Source organism: Trachurus japonicus, chromosome 18 (assembly GCF_045865225.1).
Source record: "Trachurus japonicus isolate A0001 chromosome 18, Traja_1.0".
Lineage (NCBI taxonomy): Eukaryota > Metazoa > Chordata > Actinopteri > Carangiformes > Carangidae > Trachurus > Trachurus japonicus.
Window position 1 is genome coordinate 5,205,456 of NC_140924.1, and position 19,061 is coordinate 5,224,516.

At 40.0% G+C, this 19,061-nt stretch overlaps 1 protein-coding gene across 1 annotated transcript in view; it reads left to right on the forward strand.

Annotated features, from left to right (window-relative positions):
* The window catches only part of LOC146968469 (uncharacterized), a 56,289-nt gene that overhangs the window by 32,733 nt on the left and 4,495 nt on the right, over nucleotides 1–19,061 (forward strand). The window contains exons 8-13 of the mRNA XM_085760476.1: nucleotides 1,618–1,731; nucleotides 2,062–2,148; nucleotides 2,595–2,699; nucleotides 17,048–17,152; nucleotides 18,529–18,576; nucleotides 18,909–19,046. Of these exons, the coding sequence (XP_085616602.1) occupies nucleotides 1,618–1,731; nucleotides 2,062–2,148; nucleotides 2,595–2,699; nucleotides 17,048–17,152; nucleotides 18,529–18,576; nucleotides 18,909–19,046 (597 nt within the window). The remainder of the gene's footprint in view (nucleotides 1–1,617; nucleotides 1,732–2,061; nucleotides 2,149–2,594; nucleotides 2,700–17,047; nucleotides 17,153–18,528; nucleotides 18,577–18,908; nucleotides 19,047–19,061) is intronic.

Sequence of the window (19,061 nt, forward strand, 5' to 3'; positions counted from 1 at the left end):
ACGACGAGCGATCAACGGGGTTGTTGTTACTAACGTTTGTGCTTTGTATCACGGAGCTGCACGGAGCTTCGACGAGCTGCCGAGCCGCCATGAGCCCCGCCGCCGCCCCCTAAGCTCTCACCGGCGGCCAGAGTGTCACGGAGCGGCGCCGCTGCAGTCAGACACCCGCACCGCTCCGTGAGGGGGGAAAAACACGCTATAGTTTTTATATCTCTCAATCCAAATGTGTTTTTCTGCACTTTATTTTGATGATACAAGTCTGATCTTCACAGAGGAGTAGGGCAAGACATTCAACATGGCGTTGCCATTAAAAAAACGCTAAGACGAGTTATCTCGTCTTTGGCAGACTACGCTTGGATTCGCTAAGACGAGATAACTCGTCTTTGGCAGTCAAAGAGTTAATGTAAACATTCTCCATCTCATCTCTGCTCTGTTCTCTTTCCTCTCAGATGAAACAGAAACCAGATGAACTCCAGCAGCTCCAGGAAGAGAAGAAGAAACAAGAAGATGAACTGCAGAGACAGAAGACGGAGCTGGAGTTCAAGAACCAACAGGTTCATCTGTTCAACAACTAAACTGAGATGAGAATCCACACAGACCTAAATGTTGTGTCTTCATTCACTAAATCACATCAATCATCTCTCTTCTTCTCTGTCCTTCCTCCCAGTTGGAGCAGCAGCTCCAGGAAGAGAAGAAGAACCTGGAGGAGAAGATCAGAGAGGTTCATGTTTCTACCTAAATCAATGAGCTGTCTCTTCTTTCTCTTTATCTACTTCATACAACACTGAGACAGGAAATAACTGTGTGAAGCTCAAGAGTCTCTAGAGAGAAGAAGGAAATCTGTTCATTGTCCTGAGAGACACAATCTGATCAACACTCTCAACAGCTTTTGAAATGTTGACATGAAGATGTCTGTCATCTGGTCTTCATCTTCTCTCTCCTGCCAGATTAACACTGAGCTTCTGCAGCTCATTGAAGATAATCAGAGGACAGAGGACGAGCTGAAGGAGCTGAAGGAAAATCTGAAGACCAAGAAATCAGAGGTTTATTTCTTCATATTGATCCTTCAGCATTGATTCACATGTCTAGTTGATTTCCTTCATCTCACCTCCACTCAGTGACATGATGTCTCAGATAAAGTCCACTGGCTGTATAATGAGCTCCTGGGTTGTAGAACTGAACAGAGACTTTAAAATGGTCATCATCTCTCTGTCTGTCTCTCCCTCCTCCCTCACAGCTGGAGGAGATCAGAAACACACCAACCAGGTCTGTCTTGCATCCTCTAGTAAGTCCTGATGTCATGAACCCAGTGAAACTCTGTGATGTTCCTCATGAACTAAACACCAAAGTCATTGATGATCTCATCAGCTTTTCTCAGCTGTAGACTGTGAATGAGATCAACACTGAGACACAGACTGATTCTCTGCTGCTTGTTGCTTCACTTTCTTCATCAACTTCATGAACACAACATCTGAACTGGTTCAGTCTCCTCTGAGGAGAAACCACATGTTACCAACCACAAGACACAGAAACGTTCAGCAACGACATGATGCTGCATTTGTTTCTATATGAGTCATTGGACAGTCAGTTCAGTCACATGTTCTTCTTCTGATCCAGAGTCAAACCACAGAAGAACTGAAGAAGAAGGAGAAGGAAGCTGAACAGGAAGTAGAAACACTGGAGATGGAGCTGAAGACCAAGGAGACTGAGCTCCAGACCAAGACCAAGGAGGTTCAGAAGATCTTTGTTTGGTTTCCTTTGACCTCTGTCACTGGCTGTTTAACACTGAATTAAATAATTTAAATTTGTGTCAAAAACAAAATGTAAGAAAATCATGATGTTCGGTTTAAAGACAAGAACAGGTTGGTCAGACAAAGACTGGTTTTAGATCAACAGAAACAAAAAGAACATTAAATGTTCTCTGGAAATATTCAACATGAATAATCAAAAAGAAAATCTTAGTTTTAAAACATATTTCCTGGGAAGTATTTACAGCAGCTCTAACTTTATTTTTATTTTTCATTTGTGTCTCTGATCTTGTTTTTTGTCTTTTTTCTCCAGTTCTTTAAAAAACAATCTGAGCTGCTGAAGCTGATCCTGGATCACTTTCACACACCGGAGAACAACCAGGAGACCTTGATGACAACGGTTTGTATTTAACATTGTTAAAGTGAAGCAAGATGTTATGATACCCCCCCCCCGTGCAATGTTAGTGAATCCCAGTGTCTGATTCTCCGTGTGACGTCCTCCTACTTCCTGCTCAGCTAAAAGGTCCCAGCCTCCCTTTCAGGAGCCTCGAAGACGACAACCCCTTCCCCTCACGTGTGCATCAGTGACACCCTGTGAATCGCTCCACGACACCACATGAGACTGAATCATACATAACAAAGGAGGACTGTAATTTTGTGCCTCACTCCTTATGCTGCGTCAGGACGTTGTATTTTTAATTCTGGATGTTGCTGGGAACAAAAATATAATTCCCCCTATACCCAGTGGCAAACAATAACATTTTCTGTCCCATTTTTACCACCAACATTTGAAATGAAATGAAAACATTCTCCATCTCATCTCTGCTCCGTTCTGGTTCCTCTCAGCTGAAACAGAAACAAGATGAACTCCAGCAGCTCCAGGGAGAGAAGAAGAAACAAGAAGATGAACTGCAGAGACTGAAGACGGAGCTGGAGACCAAGAACAAACAGGTTCATCTGGTTCACAACTAAACTGAGATTCACATGTCTAGTTGATGTTCTTCATCTCACCTCCACTCAGTGACATGATGTCTCAGATAAAGTCCACTGGCTGTATAATGAGCTCCTGGGTTGTAGAACTGAACAGAGACTTTAAAGTGTCATCATGTCTCTGTCTGTCTCTGTCTCCTCCCTCACAGCTGGAGACGCTCAGAAGCACAACAAACTGGGCTCACCTCTATCCTCTAGTAAGTCCTGACGTCATGAACCCAGTGAAACTCTGTGATGTTCCTCATGAACTAAACACCAAAGTCATTGATGATCTCATCAGCTTTTCTCAGCTGTAGACTGTGAATGAGATCAACACTGAGACACAGACTGATTCTCTGCTGCTTGTTGCTTCACTTTCTTCATCAACTTCATGAACACAACATCTGAACTGGTTCAGTCTCCTCTGAGGAGAAACCACATGTTACCAAAGTTCAGCAACGACCTGATGCTGCATTTGTTTCTATATGAGTCATTGGACAGTGAGTTCAGCCACATGTTCTTCTTCTGATCCAGGATCCAACCAAAGGAAAACTGAAGAAGAAGGAGGAGGAAGCTGAGCAGGAAGTAAAAACACTGGAGATGGAGCTGGAGACTAAGCAGACTGAGCTCCAGACCAAGATCAAAGAGGTTCAGAACATTTTTGTTTAGTTTCCTTTGACCTCTGTTGCTTTCTGTTTAACACTGAATTAAATTATTTCGATTTAAAGTTAAGTTAAAGTTAAAGATACTTTATTAATACATTACAATGTTACCAGCAGCGGAAGACAACACAAGTCCACAAACACGCATCATGCACAAAAATACACAATAACAACAATATTGCACAACCCGTTACAAACTTGTGTCGAAAACAAAACAGACAAAGACTGGTTTCAGATAAACAAAAGCAAAAAGAATGCTGTGTTTTCATTAAATGGAAATATTCAACATGAATAATCTAAAAGTCTAGAAAATCTAAAATCTAAAATCTCAGTTTAAAAACATATTTTCTGGAAAGTATTTACAGCAGCTCTAACTTTAATTTAGTTTTTCATTTGCGTCTCTGATCTTGTTTTTGTTTTCTCTCCAGTTGTTAGAAAAACATTCTGAGCTGCTGAAGCTGATCCTGGATCACTTTCACACACTGGAGAAGAAACAGGAGACCTCGATGACAACGGTTCGTATTTGTACTTTTTACACTCGTAAAGTGAAGAAAGAAGAAATGGAAAAGAGGAGAGCTGCTGGCATGTAATGGCTTAAAAACTCAAAGTGAATAGTTGTAAAACCTAAAACAAATCACCCATGGATGAAAAGTCCATCCTCTGTCCAAACAGGTGAAAATGCGTTGAGAATTTTTTTCCACGTATCAATTTAATAAATATTTGCCCTCTCACCTCTGTGTGTCTCTTCTACCACCAGAAACATTATATGAAACATGATGTGTCATGACCGTCATGCTCATGAAAATGTGAAGAACTTTACTTTCAAGAAAATGTGAAACAAACTCATGGATGGAGACTCATAAACATCATGAGTGAAGGAAACAGACCAAGCTTCTTCCAGCTGATCTTCTCCTCCATCCACCTCCACTCACATGCTTCACACGTCTAACTGGATGTTTCCTCCTCCATCAGACATCCAGCCAGCAGAGACAGGATGGACCAGACAAAGGCTACGTCCTTATGATTGATCCATTTGGAAAATCTGTTTTTCTCAGAAACGACTCCTCTGAGGTAAAGTTGTTGTCTGAAGATCAGAGAAGAAATGTGTGTTTCCCAGTAGAAGCTGGATTCGAGCTGAGCTTCTCCTTTATCAACAAGAAGAAACTCTTAGTGAAGTTTAGTGATTATTGTTCTTCATGGTTATTTAGTCAGTCTCATGTTGTCACTTCCTGTTTGACATGATCCACTTTCCTTCAAACAGAAGCTGCAGCTGAAGAACTGGAAGTTAAAACTAGAGTTCAGCAAGAAAAGTGAAACCATCACACTCAAAGAGTTTCACTTTCAGTCAGGACAGACAGAGACTGTGAGTTTCACTTGTTGTTAAAAGTTGTTTTACATTTCTTGACACAGCTCTTCTCTGTTTTTTCCTCCTCATTTCCTGCTTAAAGGGACATTCTGACTATTTACTGCTTCACATCCATGAATGCTGGGGAAGTGATGGACGGTCAAACCTCTACAAACACTAGACTCTACAATTTCCACAGAGCAACAGAAACATGATAGGACTTTCCTCACAGCCTGAGCTGTACTCTGTGTGACAAACACACTTCATATGTCAAAGAGCTGCAGGTGAACACAGGGTTTCTGTCATGGAGAGAACAATTCACAGCTTTGGTCCTCTCTAACTCTACATTCACAGATCTGGGACAAATACAGAGACAGCAAACCCTCTGAAACTGGAGATCTGGTTAAAGCAACACTTATAAACTCCAGTGAAGAGGTCTGACATCATGTTACATTATATACTCTAATATGTTATTACATCACATCTGTCTACTTATGTTATATTTATTTATATTTGATCCACAACCTCTTTTTTGCTTTTTTGTTTCAGACTGTGACGACATCTACTCGTCCATCACTCTGAAGATGTTTGCTGATGTAGTTTAATATTGTTTCAGGTTTTTATGAACTTCCACACATAATAACACAAACAACACAACACACTGTAACAATGAGACATTACAGTAAAGTCATTACTGCTTATACACATGAAAAACAAAGAATAGATCAATAGAATATAATAAAGACAGTGAGGGCGACTGTGACAGTAGTTCATACAATAAAACTGTTTTTATTTTGTCTCCTGTTTCAAACTAAGTCCACTGTCCAACAGATGGACAGAGTCTTTGGAGCTGATTTAACACAGTCTGAGTATTTTCATATCTTCACTTTCTGTAAATCATTCACATTTTGATTGTAGAAAAAGATCTGTGTAGGCGTCATGTCTTTTTTATTATTATTACTATTTTTTAATAAAACTCGTTTGTAAATGAGTCGTTGCAGTTGATTCTTTAGTTCAGTAGTTTGAGGAGAAATCTGCTCACAGGACTTTGTTGATCCTGATACAAGTGACACCTTCAGGGTCACACCTGAGTTCTTCTGTCACATGTGGTGATTTAGTTGATATTTTATTTTACAGAAATGTAGCTAATATTAAACACCACAGGAAATGCTGCTTCGTGAGTTTCAATGTAAAAAACAAACTATTCGTCAGAGTGAGACTTGATTTCCTTAAAGCAGCAGTGTCTCAGTTTATCAACTGCTCAGACTAAAGAGTCATTGATCTGAGTCATGATGGTTTTAATTGCAGCTGTAATATTTTACACTGGTGATCACCAGGCTCAAAGTTCACTTCAGTACAAACACACTCAGAGTGAAACTTTTAATCATTGATTAATTCATTAATAAATATGTCAAGTCTGAAAATGTCTGTGTGAATGAACTTTTAAATGTAACTATTTCACCCTCCAGTCAGTTTCTTCAGTGTTTAGAGACCAATCAGCAGCTGTTACTGATCAATACACTGAACGATTACATGCAATTCTACAACTGATCAACCAGAGTAACAAATAAAAGTCAGTGATCTGTTAATGATTCATAAACTCTATCAGAGCAGTGGATATGAAAACAGGTTGAACAAAGCTGGATGATATGGTTGTTCTTATATTGGTATATCATATACTGTATGTGAATCAAATTCAGTTTTTATGAATCAAGCTTGAAAAAAAAACACTTAAAATGTACAGTTTTATTACATACAATTAACATGATTTTTGATTTTGAAACTTCATTATCAGTCATTTCTCCTTCAACAAACCAACTCTCTCTTCAGTCTTCATTTGTGATTTTTTTGCACTGTAAAACAAAATATATGAAGATTATTATGACAAACTCAATGGTCACTTTACTCAGCTTTTCACTGAGCTTTCTACATTGGCCTTCTTGGTTGAATGGGTCTTTCTTTAGTTATTAGATGATGAATAAAGAAGTAATAAAGATCTCACCCTGAGCTTTAGGGAACTTCTATATTTTCTAATACATACGCATGATTCAGAAAATCATCAGTTGCTTCTACATCTGGTTATAAATATACCGGTGGTGGCAGAGTGAAGGTCTGAACAGGCCTCTTACCGTTCTCTGTCTGTGCTTCTCTGCTGTGGTTTGTCTCAGTGCAGACGTTCAAACTCTCACCAGTGTCAGCAGCGTCTAAAACAACAGACCACAGAGAGAGGGAGCAGAAATCATTCAGACGTTAGAGTCGACCGCTTCAACTGCCACTGACTCCTCTTCTTATTTTAACCTCCTCAGTGGTCGACCAAGATGATGAACACCTGAATCTTAAAATAAGTTTCATCAGAATAAAGACGTGTGAAATGTCTTGTTGTGTGTTTCACATTGTGTTGAAGAAAAAACAAAGTCGAGTTCACCTCCGTCCTTTTTCTTTTTGTGACGGCCGCATATGTCACGACTGCATACGTCAAACTATCGAGATCATCTGCATGGTCCACTCCAGAAACTGAAACACAGAGAATGTAAATTATTACCAGACTGAAGGCTGACAGGTGGACAGGTCATACAGATACACTTCATATCTTGATCATCTGTCAAAATCACCTGAGTCTGATGTTTTTGATGTCTTTGAGCAAACTGATGGAAAGAAAAGTAAAATTATTGACATCAGTAGAAAAAGACTTTAAATCATTGTCATACAGTATATTAGAGAGAGAGAAGCTGCTTCTCTGTACCATCATGTGGGATAAACCCCAGCAGCAGCATCAGCAGCAGCATCACCAGGGCAACAGCCGAGACGACGATGATGATGATCCACTGCAGGTTATGGTGGTTCATAGAGTCATTGGAGACGAGTTCTTTCTGAGCTGGTGGACACATGATGGAAACTGAACGTGATGCAACTTCACATATGACACCTGCTGTAGGACTTTCGAGCTTCTTACCGAAGAGTTTTAACCACTGTAAAGATCTGTAAATAATAATAAATATATCTTCAATGAATAAAATATATTGTATCTTTAATTCTGACACTTGATGATCATACTGTGTACTTGTTTATAATTGTGTTTGGTTTTGCTTTTATGCTTGTTCTGCTTGGTCGGTGTTGCTGTTGTGTTGTTCTATCTCTGTAATCAGGGCGTCATTGAAAATGAGAGCGTGCTCTCAATTGGCTTCCCTGAATAAATACAGGTTTGAAATTAAATTAAAGGGGTTTATTTTATATTTACATATTTTCAAAAATATCCTTGATAGAACATTGTATTTGATTTCAACAGGATTTATATTTACATCAAATGGCAGTTTTGTTGAATGCATGGTTCATGTACATAATTTCAGAAACACTAAATTATGGCTAAAATAATATCTGTAAATATTAATAACATACCCAACACTTTCACTTGCAAACTCATTTGGGTCTAGATCCTGTAAAGACATGTCAAATAAATGTAAAATACTGTGTGACATAAATGCTTCTATATTGAGATATACTTGTATATGGATTAGGGATGTTGCAGCGTAACATATTAGGGGATGTATCATTATACTACATGTATACGATGTGAAGCTGAGATCCAGCTTACCCGTGACCCTAAGCGGTATAGAAAATGAATGAATAAATGAACTATTATGGCATCTATACATCCTGTTAATAGTAAAGAATATTATTTTAGAAATAATAAAAAAGATCAAATTATATATATTTTGATGACATTGAAAATGTTATATGTTGAATTTCAGTTTTTTTTATATTATGTAAATAATATATTTATTGTAATATGTAATATTAATATATTTAAAATACATAGCAAACATTTTGTATGTTGACATACGTATATACAAAATATATCTGATGAATATGGTATTATTTTTTGTATTTCAAATTTCATCATTTTTATTCACTATATATATATATATAGTGAAATAAATATATATAATGTAAATTAATAACATTATTGCCAGTTTTAAATATATATTTGTGTAGATTTTTTGACACATATTTTACATACAGTTTTACATAGTATAATAACAATAACGGTTTACAATTATAAAGTGTTTTTTTAACGATACCAGATACCCAAAGCGCTTAGAGAAACCGTTATCACTTTTTACAATTACAATTCTTACATACAATCTTCAACAGTCCCTGACTGTACAAATAATAAACATTTTTTAATTATTTACTAAAGGTTCAGTCTCACCTGTGACAGTCAGTCTGCTCTCTGGTGACTCTCCAGCTCCCTGGATGCTGCACTTGTACAATCCTTCATCAAACCTGGAGACGTTCATCTTCACCTCCATGGCAGCACTGTTGGTCATTGATGTTCCATCTTTGTAGAAAACAGCTTTCAGGTTGGTGGAAGTCGTCTTGTTTCTGCAGCGCAGAGTCACAGTATCTCCCTCCATCACAGGAAGAGCAGGACTCTCCAGGATCACTGAGCCATCTGAAGAACATGTTGAAGAAGAGGAAAGTTCGATTAACAGAATTGATGTTACTCTAAATAGTAAACTAAAGGGAATTCATACAGGTGAGTTAGATTACAAGTTCAAAATAGATATAATGGCTTAAAAAAACGTACCAGTGACAATGATGTTGATGCTGTTGCTTCTTTTTCTTCCCTCAGTCTCACACCAGTATTCTCCACTGTCTGTGGGATACAGTGCAGCAGCTGTGCAGGATGAACCTGATGATGTCCTCTTCATGACACATGAATGAATTCTCCATCATCCCTGGTCCCTCTTAACTGAGCAGAACTATTAGTCCCATCACAATGAAAAGAGATGGACTCATGTTCAAAGAACTGCAGACGGTCTGGAGTGATACGAAGAGAAGCTGCACCTGAAACTGAGAAAAGAATAACATACTTTTCTTAAAAAAGGTTCCAAATGAATCATCAACATTCTGTTTTCTTATTCAGCGAAGGATGAACTGAGTTTAAACATAAATAAATAAATAAATCTAAACTTAGAAATGAACATTTCAAAGGTTTTCCCGGTTCCTCACCACTTTGCTGAGCATAAAGACTCTGAACTCGTGTCTCCAGCAGAAGAAATTCAAGCATCACTGGAGAAACAAAGGAGCAATGTTGTAAATCAGCAACAGATGCTTTGATGAGCAGCAACATATCAAAGTGAGGACAGAAAGAGAAGAAATGTGACACTGAGTACTCACACAGTCTGAAGCAGAGAGCTGTGACCTCCATGTCGTCTTGCTGCAGACTGAGCGTTGAGCTGAAATACAACTGAAGTAGAACGTACGTGACAACTTCCTCTTCCTGTGGAGGTTATTTCTGATGCTGCTGCAGAAGGGGGGCAGAGTCTCAGAGGCTGAGGTGGTCTCTCAGTCTTGAGACACTATGAGGGAGGATCAACTAAACCTGCACCTCTGTCTTCATGGCAAAATAAGTTGTCACTGTGATGATGTCGTAACCTGCTAGAGACAGACACCAAACTACCAAATAAAGCCAGTGACATAAATGATCCTCATGTTGTTTGCAGAGCACAGCTCAAAAAAGAATCAATATTCTTTACTTCAACACTTTAACACGTTAGATTATCACCAAGACAAGTAAAACTAATACCTTTAATAACATCACATTAACTCTTTGTCTTTGTCACAGGATTGAACCCACAACCTCGGGAACCAAAGACTGTTGTCTATCACACTGAGCTACTTGACAAGTGGCATTCAACAGTGGCTTCACAAATTGAGTAAGCCATTCACTGTCGTGTAGGCAGATTTGAAACCACAGTAAAAAGAAAAATCAGTTTTTGAGGTAAAATAATGATATGTATTTGTCAAACATCTACTATGAGTCTAAGATGTTAAGAGCTTTCGCACATGGTCCAGTCCAAGCTATTTGGATCATCGTCGTCATCATCTCCCTTGCTGGGTCTCGAACTCACAATCTCTGACACCAAGAACCAGCTCTTAACTCGCTGAGCTAATTGGCTGTTAGTGAGACCTGCTGTGTAGCTTCATTTATCCACTCAGGTGAGTCAGTGCCCGGGCAGCTGTTGTCAAGGCAGATTTCAAAAAGTATCTAAACAAAAATCTGTTAATACATAAATTGCATTTAGACAGCAAAACAGCTTGAGGACATGTGACATCTTGATCTGTCATCATCATCCTTGTTGGGTCTCGAACTCACAATCTCTGACACCAAGAACCAGCTCCTAACTCGCTGAGCTAATTAGCTTGTAGTGAGACCTGCTGTGTAGCTTCATTTATCCATTCAGGTGAGCCAGTGCCCGGGCAGCTGTTGTGATGAAATGGTCAAAATGTCAATAATTCAGTCATCTAAACAAAAATCTGATAATACATAAATTGCATCTTGACAGCATGGAAATGTTGGTGATTTGTTTTTAATGATACGTGTTTTGCTTCATAAGAGAAAATATGATGTTTATAAATTCCACTCTCACATTGACTGCAGTTGTTTCCATGAGAGCAGAATTCAAAATGTTCTCAAAAATTCAGTTTTTGAATTAAAATTCTGATATTTGCTAAACTTCATCAACCATGACTCCAGAATATTCTCATTTCTTTTCAGGAAGTTTGAAAATGTATTTAGCAAGAATTTGATGGTATATGTTTACAGTACTGTTTACAGTCAAACGTTTTCATGCACTGTAGGCTCAATTTTTGTTTAATCAAAAATCTGAGAAACAAGTTTTGTGGAGGACGGTCTGGAGATGCTCTGTAGCAAGTTTGGTGACAATTGAGCAAAAATTGTGGGAGGAGATACATTTTAAAAGTTTTACAGTTATTGAAAAAAACAGAGTGATGGACTTCATAATTTGTAATAAGTTTAAGTGGACAAAAGTTTCAGCAGTATTGAGGCTACATTGTGGTGAAGTTTCAACACTGTAGCATCTACCGTTGGTTTGGTAGGAATTTTTAAAGTTTTTAAATTTAAACGCTTATTGTGCCCCCCCTAGGAGGGGGGGGCACATGTCCTTGGAGTTGAGTGAATCTGGCATGGGACTGAACCTTTGTGCAAAGTTTGGTGAGTTTTCGCCCATGGGAAGTATGACTTCCTTGGAAGAAGAAGAAAGAAAGAAAGAAGAAGAAGAAGAAGAAGAAGAAGAATTCCTAGGAATACAATAGTGTCCCGGCAGCTTAGCTGCCCGGACCCTAAAAACACCCCCTACAGTAAGAGCAGGTGAAAACAGCCACCATGATGTATACTACTGCCTGGCTGGCATTGGGATCTCAGGATTACTGGTGCTGCACTCTCCTGGTTCACATCCTACCTCACTGACCGTCAACAATTCGTGCAACTAAGGAACCACAAGTCTGGGTGTTCGGGTGTTTCACTGAGTGTCCCCCAGGGGTCAGTCTTGGGTCCACTTCTCTTCAGCATCTACCTCCTCCCCCTGGGCACACTCCTCCGTCACCATGGGGTCCATTTTCATTGCTACGCTGATGACACTCAGGTCTACATCTCATCCAAACCCGCCGCTGCCATCCCTCCCACCTCCCTCATCACCTGCCTTGACGGCATCCGGAGCTGGATGAACAGGAACTTCCTGAAACTCAACGGCAATAAAACAGAGGCCCTGCTCATCGGCTCCAAATCCACCCTCGCCAAATCACAACACACCCCAGCTCCACCCATCATCATCGACGGTTTCCCTGTACCCTTTTCCCACCAAGTCAAGAGCCTCGGCGTCATCCTGGACAACACCCTCTCATTCGCATCCCATATTCAAAACATCACCCGGACCGCATTCTTCCACCTCCGCAACATCTCCAGACTCCGCCCATCACTGACCCAATCCAGCACTGAAATCCTGGTTCACTCATTTGTCACAACACACATAGACTACTGCAACACCTTCCTCACAGGACTCCCCACCAAACTCATCAACAGACTGCAAATCATCCAGAACTCGGCCACCTGGATCATCACCCGCACCAAATCATCTGACCACATCACCCCTGTTCTCATCCAACTTCACTGGCTCCCGGTACAATACCACATCCAATATAAAATCCTACTCCTCACCTACAAAACTCTCCACAACCTAGCCCCCACCTACCTCTGCGACCTCCTTAAAGCAGAAGTAAGCGGAATATTTGTGTTAATATAAGTCTTAAATAGTTACATCTTCCGACGGCAATCACTTACATAGAGTGTTTGGTCTGAAACACGGGTCTGTCAGTCACTCTGCTCTGCTGTAAGCCGAGGAGAAAACTTCTTGTATACTTCCTTGTATCCTACAAGCTTTATTCAATGAGGAGAGAGAATGAAGGGCTGTGTGTGCAGCCAAGGGATGCGCGTGAATATGGTGACGTAGGGACGAGGACCAATAGATCCATGATGAGGGCGGGGGCTGCTAACTCCATCGGCTGACAAGAAGTTAGCCAAAACGACCGGATCGCTTACTTCTGCTTTAATGAATACACTCCATCCCGCTCCCTCCACTCAACCTCTGCTGGACTACTAACCATCCCCACATCACGCCTCAGTACCATGGGTGCCCAATCATTCAGCTGTTCAGCACCCAGGCTCTGGAACTCTCTCCCCCCACACATAAGACAGTCAGATACTATCACAACCTTCAAGTCACAACTCAAAACCCACCTGTTCAACCTCGCATACAATTTGGTCACTGGTCACTGTCTTGATTGTTCTGTTCTTGTTTGTGTTTTTTTTTTCACAATGTCTTGTTTTTAATGATGTTTATGACTTTTATAATAATTAATTGAAATAATTAATTTGAAACACAATCTTGATCAAAAATAATAAAATCATCAACCAGCCTATTGAACCAGCTAAGACCATCTCAAACCATCAACCAGCCTAAGCTGGTCTAAGCTGTTTTTTCAGTAGGGTTAACTCTTTGCCATTGATAAATAACCAAACACTCCCTACAGAAAGATAAATATACGTATATATATTTTTTATAATTCTACGAATCATATTTATTATATTTACGAATTATATTCTTTATATTTAAAACGAATGATGTCAAGCTCAACTGTAGCCTATAGATTTATATTTTTATATTTAAAATGAATCATGTCAATCACAGCTGTATAGATTATACATAGAATCATGTCTAACCCTGTAACTATGTAAATTTACTTTTCCTGTTATCTAATGGTCCTCTGTCTTTTTGGACATTTTATGTTAACTGTTGTATTGTTTTGGTGACTACGGATGTAATTTAGCACATGTGCTAAATCCGGTGTATTTACTGTGGGTACTCTAGCACTCATTGTCCATTAATATGCATTGTCCCGCCCAAATAAACAAATAAAGTAATGTAAATAAAGTAGGTGAAAACAGCCAACTCATGACGTGTATTACTCCACCTTGCAGCTGTTTTATCAGATAAACTTATGAGTTGCCTGGCAGCAGGCTCAAAGTTCAGTATCTCATAAAGATAAATGAACTACTAACGTCATGTTTGTGTTTAAAGCTGAACTGGTTTACTGATCTGTGGTCAGATTCACATTTTGATCAACAAGAACATTTACATCATTTGTAATGTAAATTGTAAACAACTAAGTTTATAGAAAAACAGCTCAGCTGAGGTTGAAGGAAGTTCTACGAGACTTCAGATGAACATTACATCTGATAAATCTCTTGATAAACTGGTCTTGAGTCACTTCATGGTCATGAGTCATGACTTACAGACTCTACACCTGTCGTCAGTTCAAATGAGCAACACATCTAGCAACAGGTACGTGGTGTTCTCAATATTTTTTCTTCTATTTTAATGTTAACAACTTAAAAGTGAATCAATAACTCTTCACTATAACAATCTAAAGTTGTAGCCATTCATTGAACATTGATTGTTATATTATCCTTTCATCGTGAATCAGGTTCTAATTATAGATTGTTAACTGAAAAGGAAGTTCAGAGGTTTGACACAAATCTGTCAGATATTAAGAGACACTATTGTCTCACATGAACTATATGAGACCTGGACATTAACAGACTGTAGAATGGAAAGTATCGTCCACAATAATTTGGATGCTCTCCACAAGTTGTTATCAATTTGTTTCGATTGCACAATGCACTGCAGCATGGCTGATTTTTACATGGATATGTAAACATCTCTATATATACTGTTTTTTTCTAACTTATTGTTGTGTGATGTTTATTCTTCTTGTCTTATTCTGTTTCTCTTTTTTTATATACTGTTGCTATTTGCTTCTGCACAAATGTAAATTTCCCCCACTCCGGGACAAATAAAGGAATCTTAACTTAACTTAACTTAAACCTGAAAGAATAGACATGTTAATGTTGATTTGGTTACAAATGAGATGGTCAAATATTCTAAGACCAGTAGACTTGACTTCTCATATGACGAAGACTCTGGAGAGACTACGACTCCGCCCCCTGAGACCACAAGCCCAGCATTCTGTGAACCCCCTGCAGTTTGCGTACTGGGAGAACATTGGGGTGGACGATGCAATCATGTTGCATGGGATTTACTCCTTCCTGGATAAGCCTGGGTAATATGTGAGACTGCTGTTTCTAGACTTCTCCAGTGCTTTCAACACAATTCAACCCAGAATTCTGAGAGGAAAGCTGGAGAAGATGGGTGTAGATCCAACCATCATGTTGTGGGTCTTTAACTATCTTGCAGAGTGGCCACAGTATGTGAGGCTGGGGAATTGCATGCCAGACACAGTGGTGAGCAGTGAGGGAGTACCACAGGGTACACCTTACCTCTTCACACTGTTCACTGCGGATTTTACATCTAAATCTTGGCATGTTTAGAAGGAGTCGAGGATATGGCCATCGAGGGGACAGGAAGATGAATACAGGGACCTGGTGGGGGTGTTCCCGGACTGTTGCAACAAGAACTACTTGTTGCTTAATACATTAAAGACCAAAGAAATGATTATTGACTTTGGCAGGTCCAAGAGATCCTTACGGCCTGTGACTGTGGATGGGGTGGACATTGAGTGGGTTCAGTCAAACAAGTACCTTGGAGTATACCTTGATGACAGGTTGGATTGTTCTGTTGTACACAAGTGTTGTGTACAAAAATAATGAAAGCAGGCTCTTCTTTTTGAGAAGACTCAGGTCCTTTGACTTCTGTAATGTAATTCTGTGCATGTTCTGTCAGTCCATTTTTGCAGGCGTTACATTCTTTGCCATTGTCTGCTGGGGTAACAACATCAAGGTCAGGGACAGGAACAGACTAGACAAGCTCACCAAGAAATGTAGCTGTGTGATGGGACAGGGAGCGAGTTAGTGGTGGGAACAGAGAAGTTCACTGTGACAATGAGTCAATTAAACTCAACTTGATTAAAATGTAACTTTTAATCTGTCAAACAGTGTAGTAAAGTAAGTACTGTTTTGTTTTGTAATTGTAATTGTTTTGTTTTTACACAGACATGAAGAGAAACCAGAGGGATGAAACTCATGTAGGAGAAAGAGAGGAGACAGAGGAGGCAGCGGAGACAATGAGACTGGTAAAATATGGGAAAAGATGAAAGCAAGAAAAGAAAAAAGTAAAGAGTGAAAGAAAGAATTTCATATGGAGGATAACTAGTAAATAAAGAGTTAAAATGAGACTTTTGCCATAATCCCTATAGTCATAGCAGTAGGTTCATTACCTTTAATTGTCGGTGCAAGGTATTTTTAGAACGGCGAAGCAGAGCCGTGAGCTGCTCAGAGCTACGCTACGGAGGCTCATGGGATTTCTTGGTTTCCCTCATCAAACTCATCAATTACACAATCCAACAACTCCACAACGCTCTGGTGGACAAGTTGTGACCTGCACATTCACCACGCTGTGAGATAAAAACAGAACGTTACCAGACAGAGTTGTTTTAGAGGGAAATACAGAGACTGCTTGATGAAAAACTGTCCCTGAAGGCAACGTGCATCAGCGGTTTTGCATGAATTTCCCTCTAAAGCAACTCTGTCTGGAAACCAAGACATCCCATGAGCCTCTGTAGCGTAGCTCTGAGCAGCTCACGGCTCTGCTCCGCCGTTCTAAAAATAGCTTGCACCGACAATTAAAGGTAACAAACCTACTGCTATGACTATAGGGATTATGGCAATGGGCCAATTTGGCAAAATGTTGAACTATCCCTTTAAATAACCAGATATCCAAGCAGGAGAGGAGAGAGGAAGCAGGTAACATTGTGAAAACCACAAAAGAGCAGCCAAAGATCATGAAGGAAGTTTGTCTATACCTAACTAACAAACTAACAAACAGACTGATTTCAGTTTGTTCTTCAGCGTCTCACTAACAGTCAGTTTTTTTCAGATCAGTGGTTTTAAACATGAAGAAATTTAGATGTCTGTCATCTGGTCTTCATCTTCTCTCTCCTCCCAGATTAAAGAGAAACAAGCTGAGCTGCTGCAGCTCAGTGAAGACAATCAGAGGATGGAGGACGAGCTGAAGGAGCTGAAGAAAGAGCTGAAGATCAACAACTCAGAGGTTTATTTCTTCATATTGATCACATGTCTAGTTGATTTTCTTCATCTCACCTCCACTCAGTGACATGAGGTCTCAGATAAAGTCCACTGGCTGTATAATGAGCTCCTGGGTTGTATAATTGAACAAAGACTTTAAAGGTAGAGTCTGGAGTTTTGTTCGTTCCAGTTTGTAAACAAAACATTCAAACTAAACCCTTCCTCTTGGGCTCAGCTGTGTAGCCTCCTGCCCCTGACAGCAGCGGTTGTCAGGACGGTGAAGGAAAGGAAATACAGTCCGAGTGAAGTGATGGAGCCGTGGGCCGAAAACCAGATGTCACCAACAACCGGAGCCTCCAGTGTTATGTTGTAACGAGCAGGAGGGCCGTTGTGGTGAGCTGGGAAGAGGGTGTTAGCAACGGATGCTAAAACAACTCATGCCAGTCTTCATTCTCCAACACACCCACAATACCAACCATAAACACCTCATTGTAGGCAAAAAATTTAAACTAATAGGAACCACAGATATGGAATGAGCTGAGTGACAGCCTCAAAACATCACAATCTATCTCCTTGTTTAAACGCCATCTAAAGGAACAATTGCTAAACTCATATACATAAATGCACACCCTGGGATTACATACTGCTTGTTAAGTGTTTGCTGTGTTATATGTAGTATGTTAAATGTATGTAAGTGTCAAGTGCATGTAAATATACACTGTGTGTCAAATGTATGTCTCATGTATGTCAAATGGCTCCTACCATAAGCTTTAGTTAGCTTCCTCAGGAGACCAATTCACATACCAAAAATTGGCCACAATATGACCTATCAAATTAATTATGATGTTTGTGTGTGAATTAGGCACTACTTCTACTGCTACTAACCGCTACCGCTAGCCGAAGTTACCATCAAGCTAGCTCACCACAACGGCTCTAATACTTGTTACCAGTCGAGGCTTTAGTTGTCGGTGACGGCCAGATACCCGGCCATAATGCCAAGGCAAGGTATCCAGCGCTTCAATCAGTCTGTATTTATTTTTCTTTGTGGTGTTGCTGCCCAGAGAGAGAGAGAGAAAGAGAGAGAGGAACATCTGGGACAGCTAGTGCGGCTAGCAGCCCTGAGCCTCCTACTCTGCTGCACGTAGCTTCACCTGAGCTCCGTCATTGGCTGGAGAGAAAACACAGACTCAACAACAAAACAAAGCAAAAGACCAAAATACAGGCAGAGGGAGGGGGCGCTGCAGACACAGCCCCCACCACACAGGACTAGAAACCCATAGGTGATGATTAAGATGGATTTCATTTGTATAAGTCTAGTGTTTATTTTTGGGCAGAAAACTCCAGATTCAACCTTTAAAGTGGTCATCATGTCTCTGTCTGTCTCTCCCTCCTCCTTCACAGCTGGAGAAGATGAAAAACACACCAACCCGGTCCCTCAGCCTTCATCTAGTAAGTCCTGACGTCATGAACCCAGTGAAACTCTGTGATGTTCCTCATGAACTAAACACCAAAGTCGTTGATGATCTCATCAGCTTTTCTCAGCTGTAGACTGTGAATGAGATCAATACTGAGACACAGACTGATTCTCTGCTGCTTGTTGCTTCACTTTCTTCATCAACTTCATGAACACAACATCTGAACTGGTTCAGTCTCCTCTGAGGAGAAACCACATGTTACCAACCACAAGACACAGAAACGTTCAGCAACGACCTGATGCTGCATTTGTTTCTATATGAGTCATTGGACCGTGAGTTCAGTCACATGTTCTTCTTCTGATCCAGAGTTCAACCAGAAGAGAACTGGAGAGGAGGAGGGAGAAAGCTGAGCAGGAAATAGAAAAACTGAAGAAAGAGGAAATAGAAACACTGAAGAACGAGCTGAAGAAGAAGAAGACTGAGGTCCAAGCCAACACTAAGCAGGTTCAGAAGGTTTTC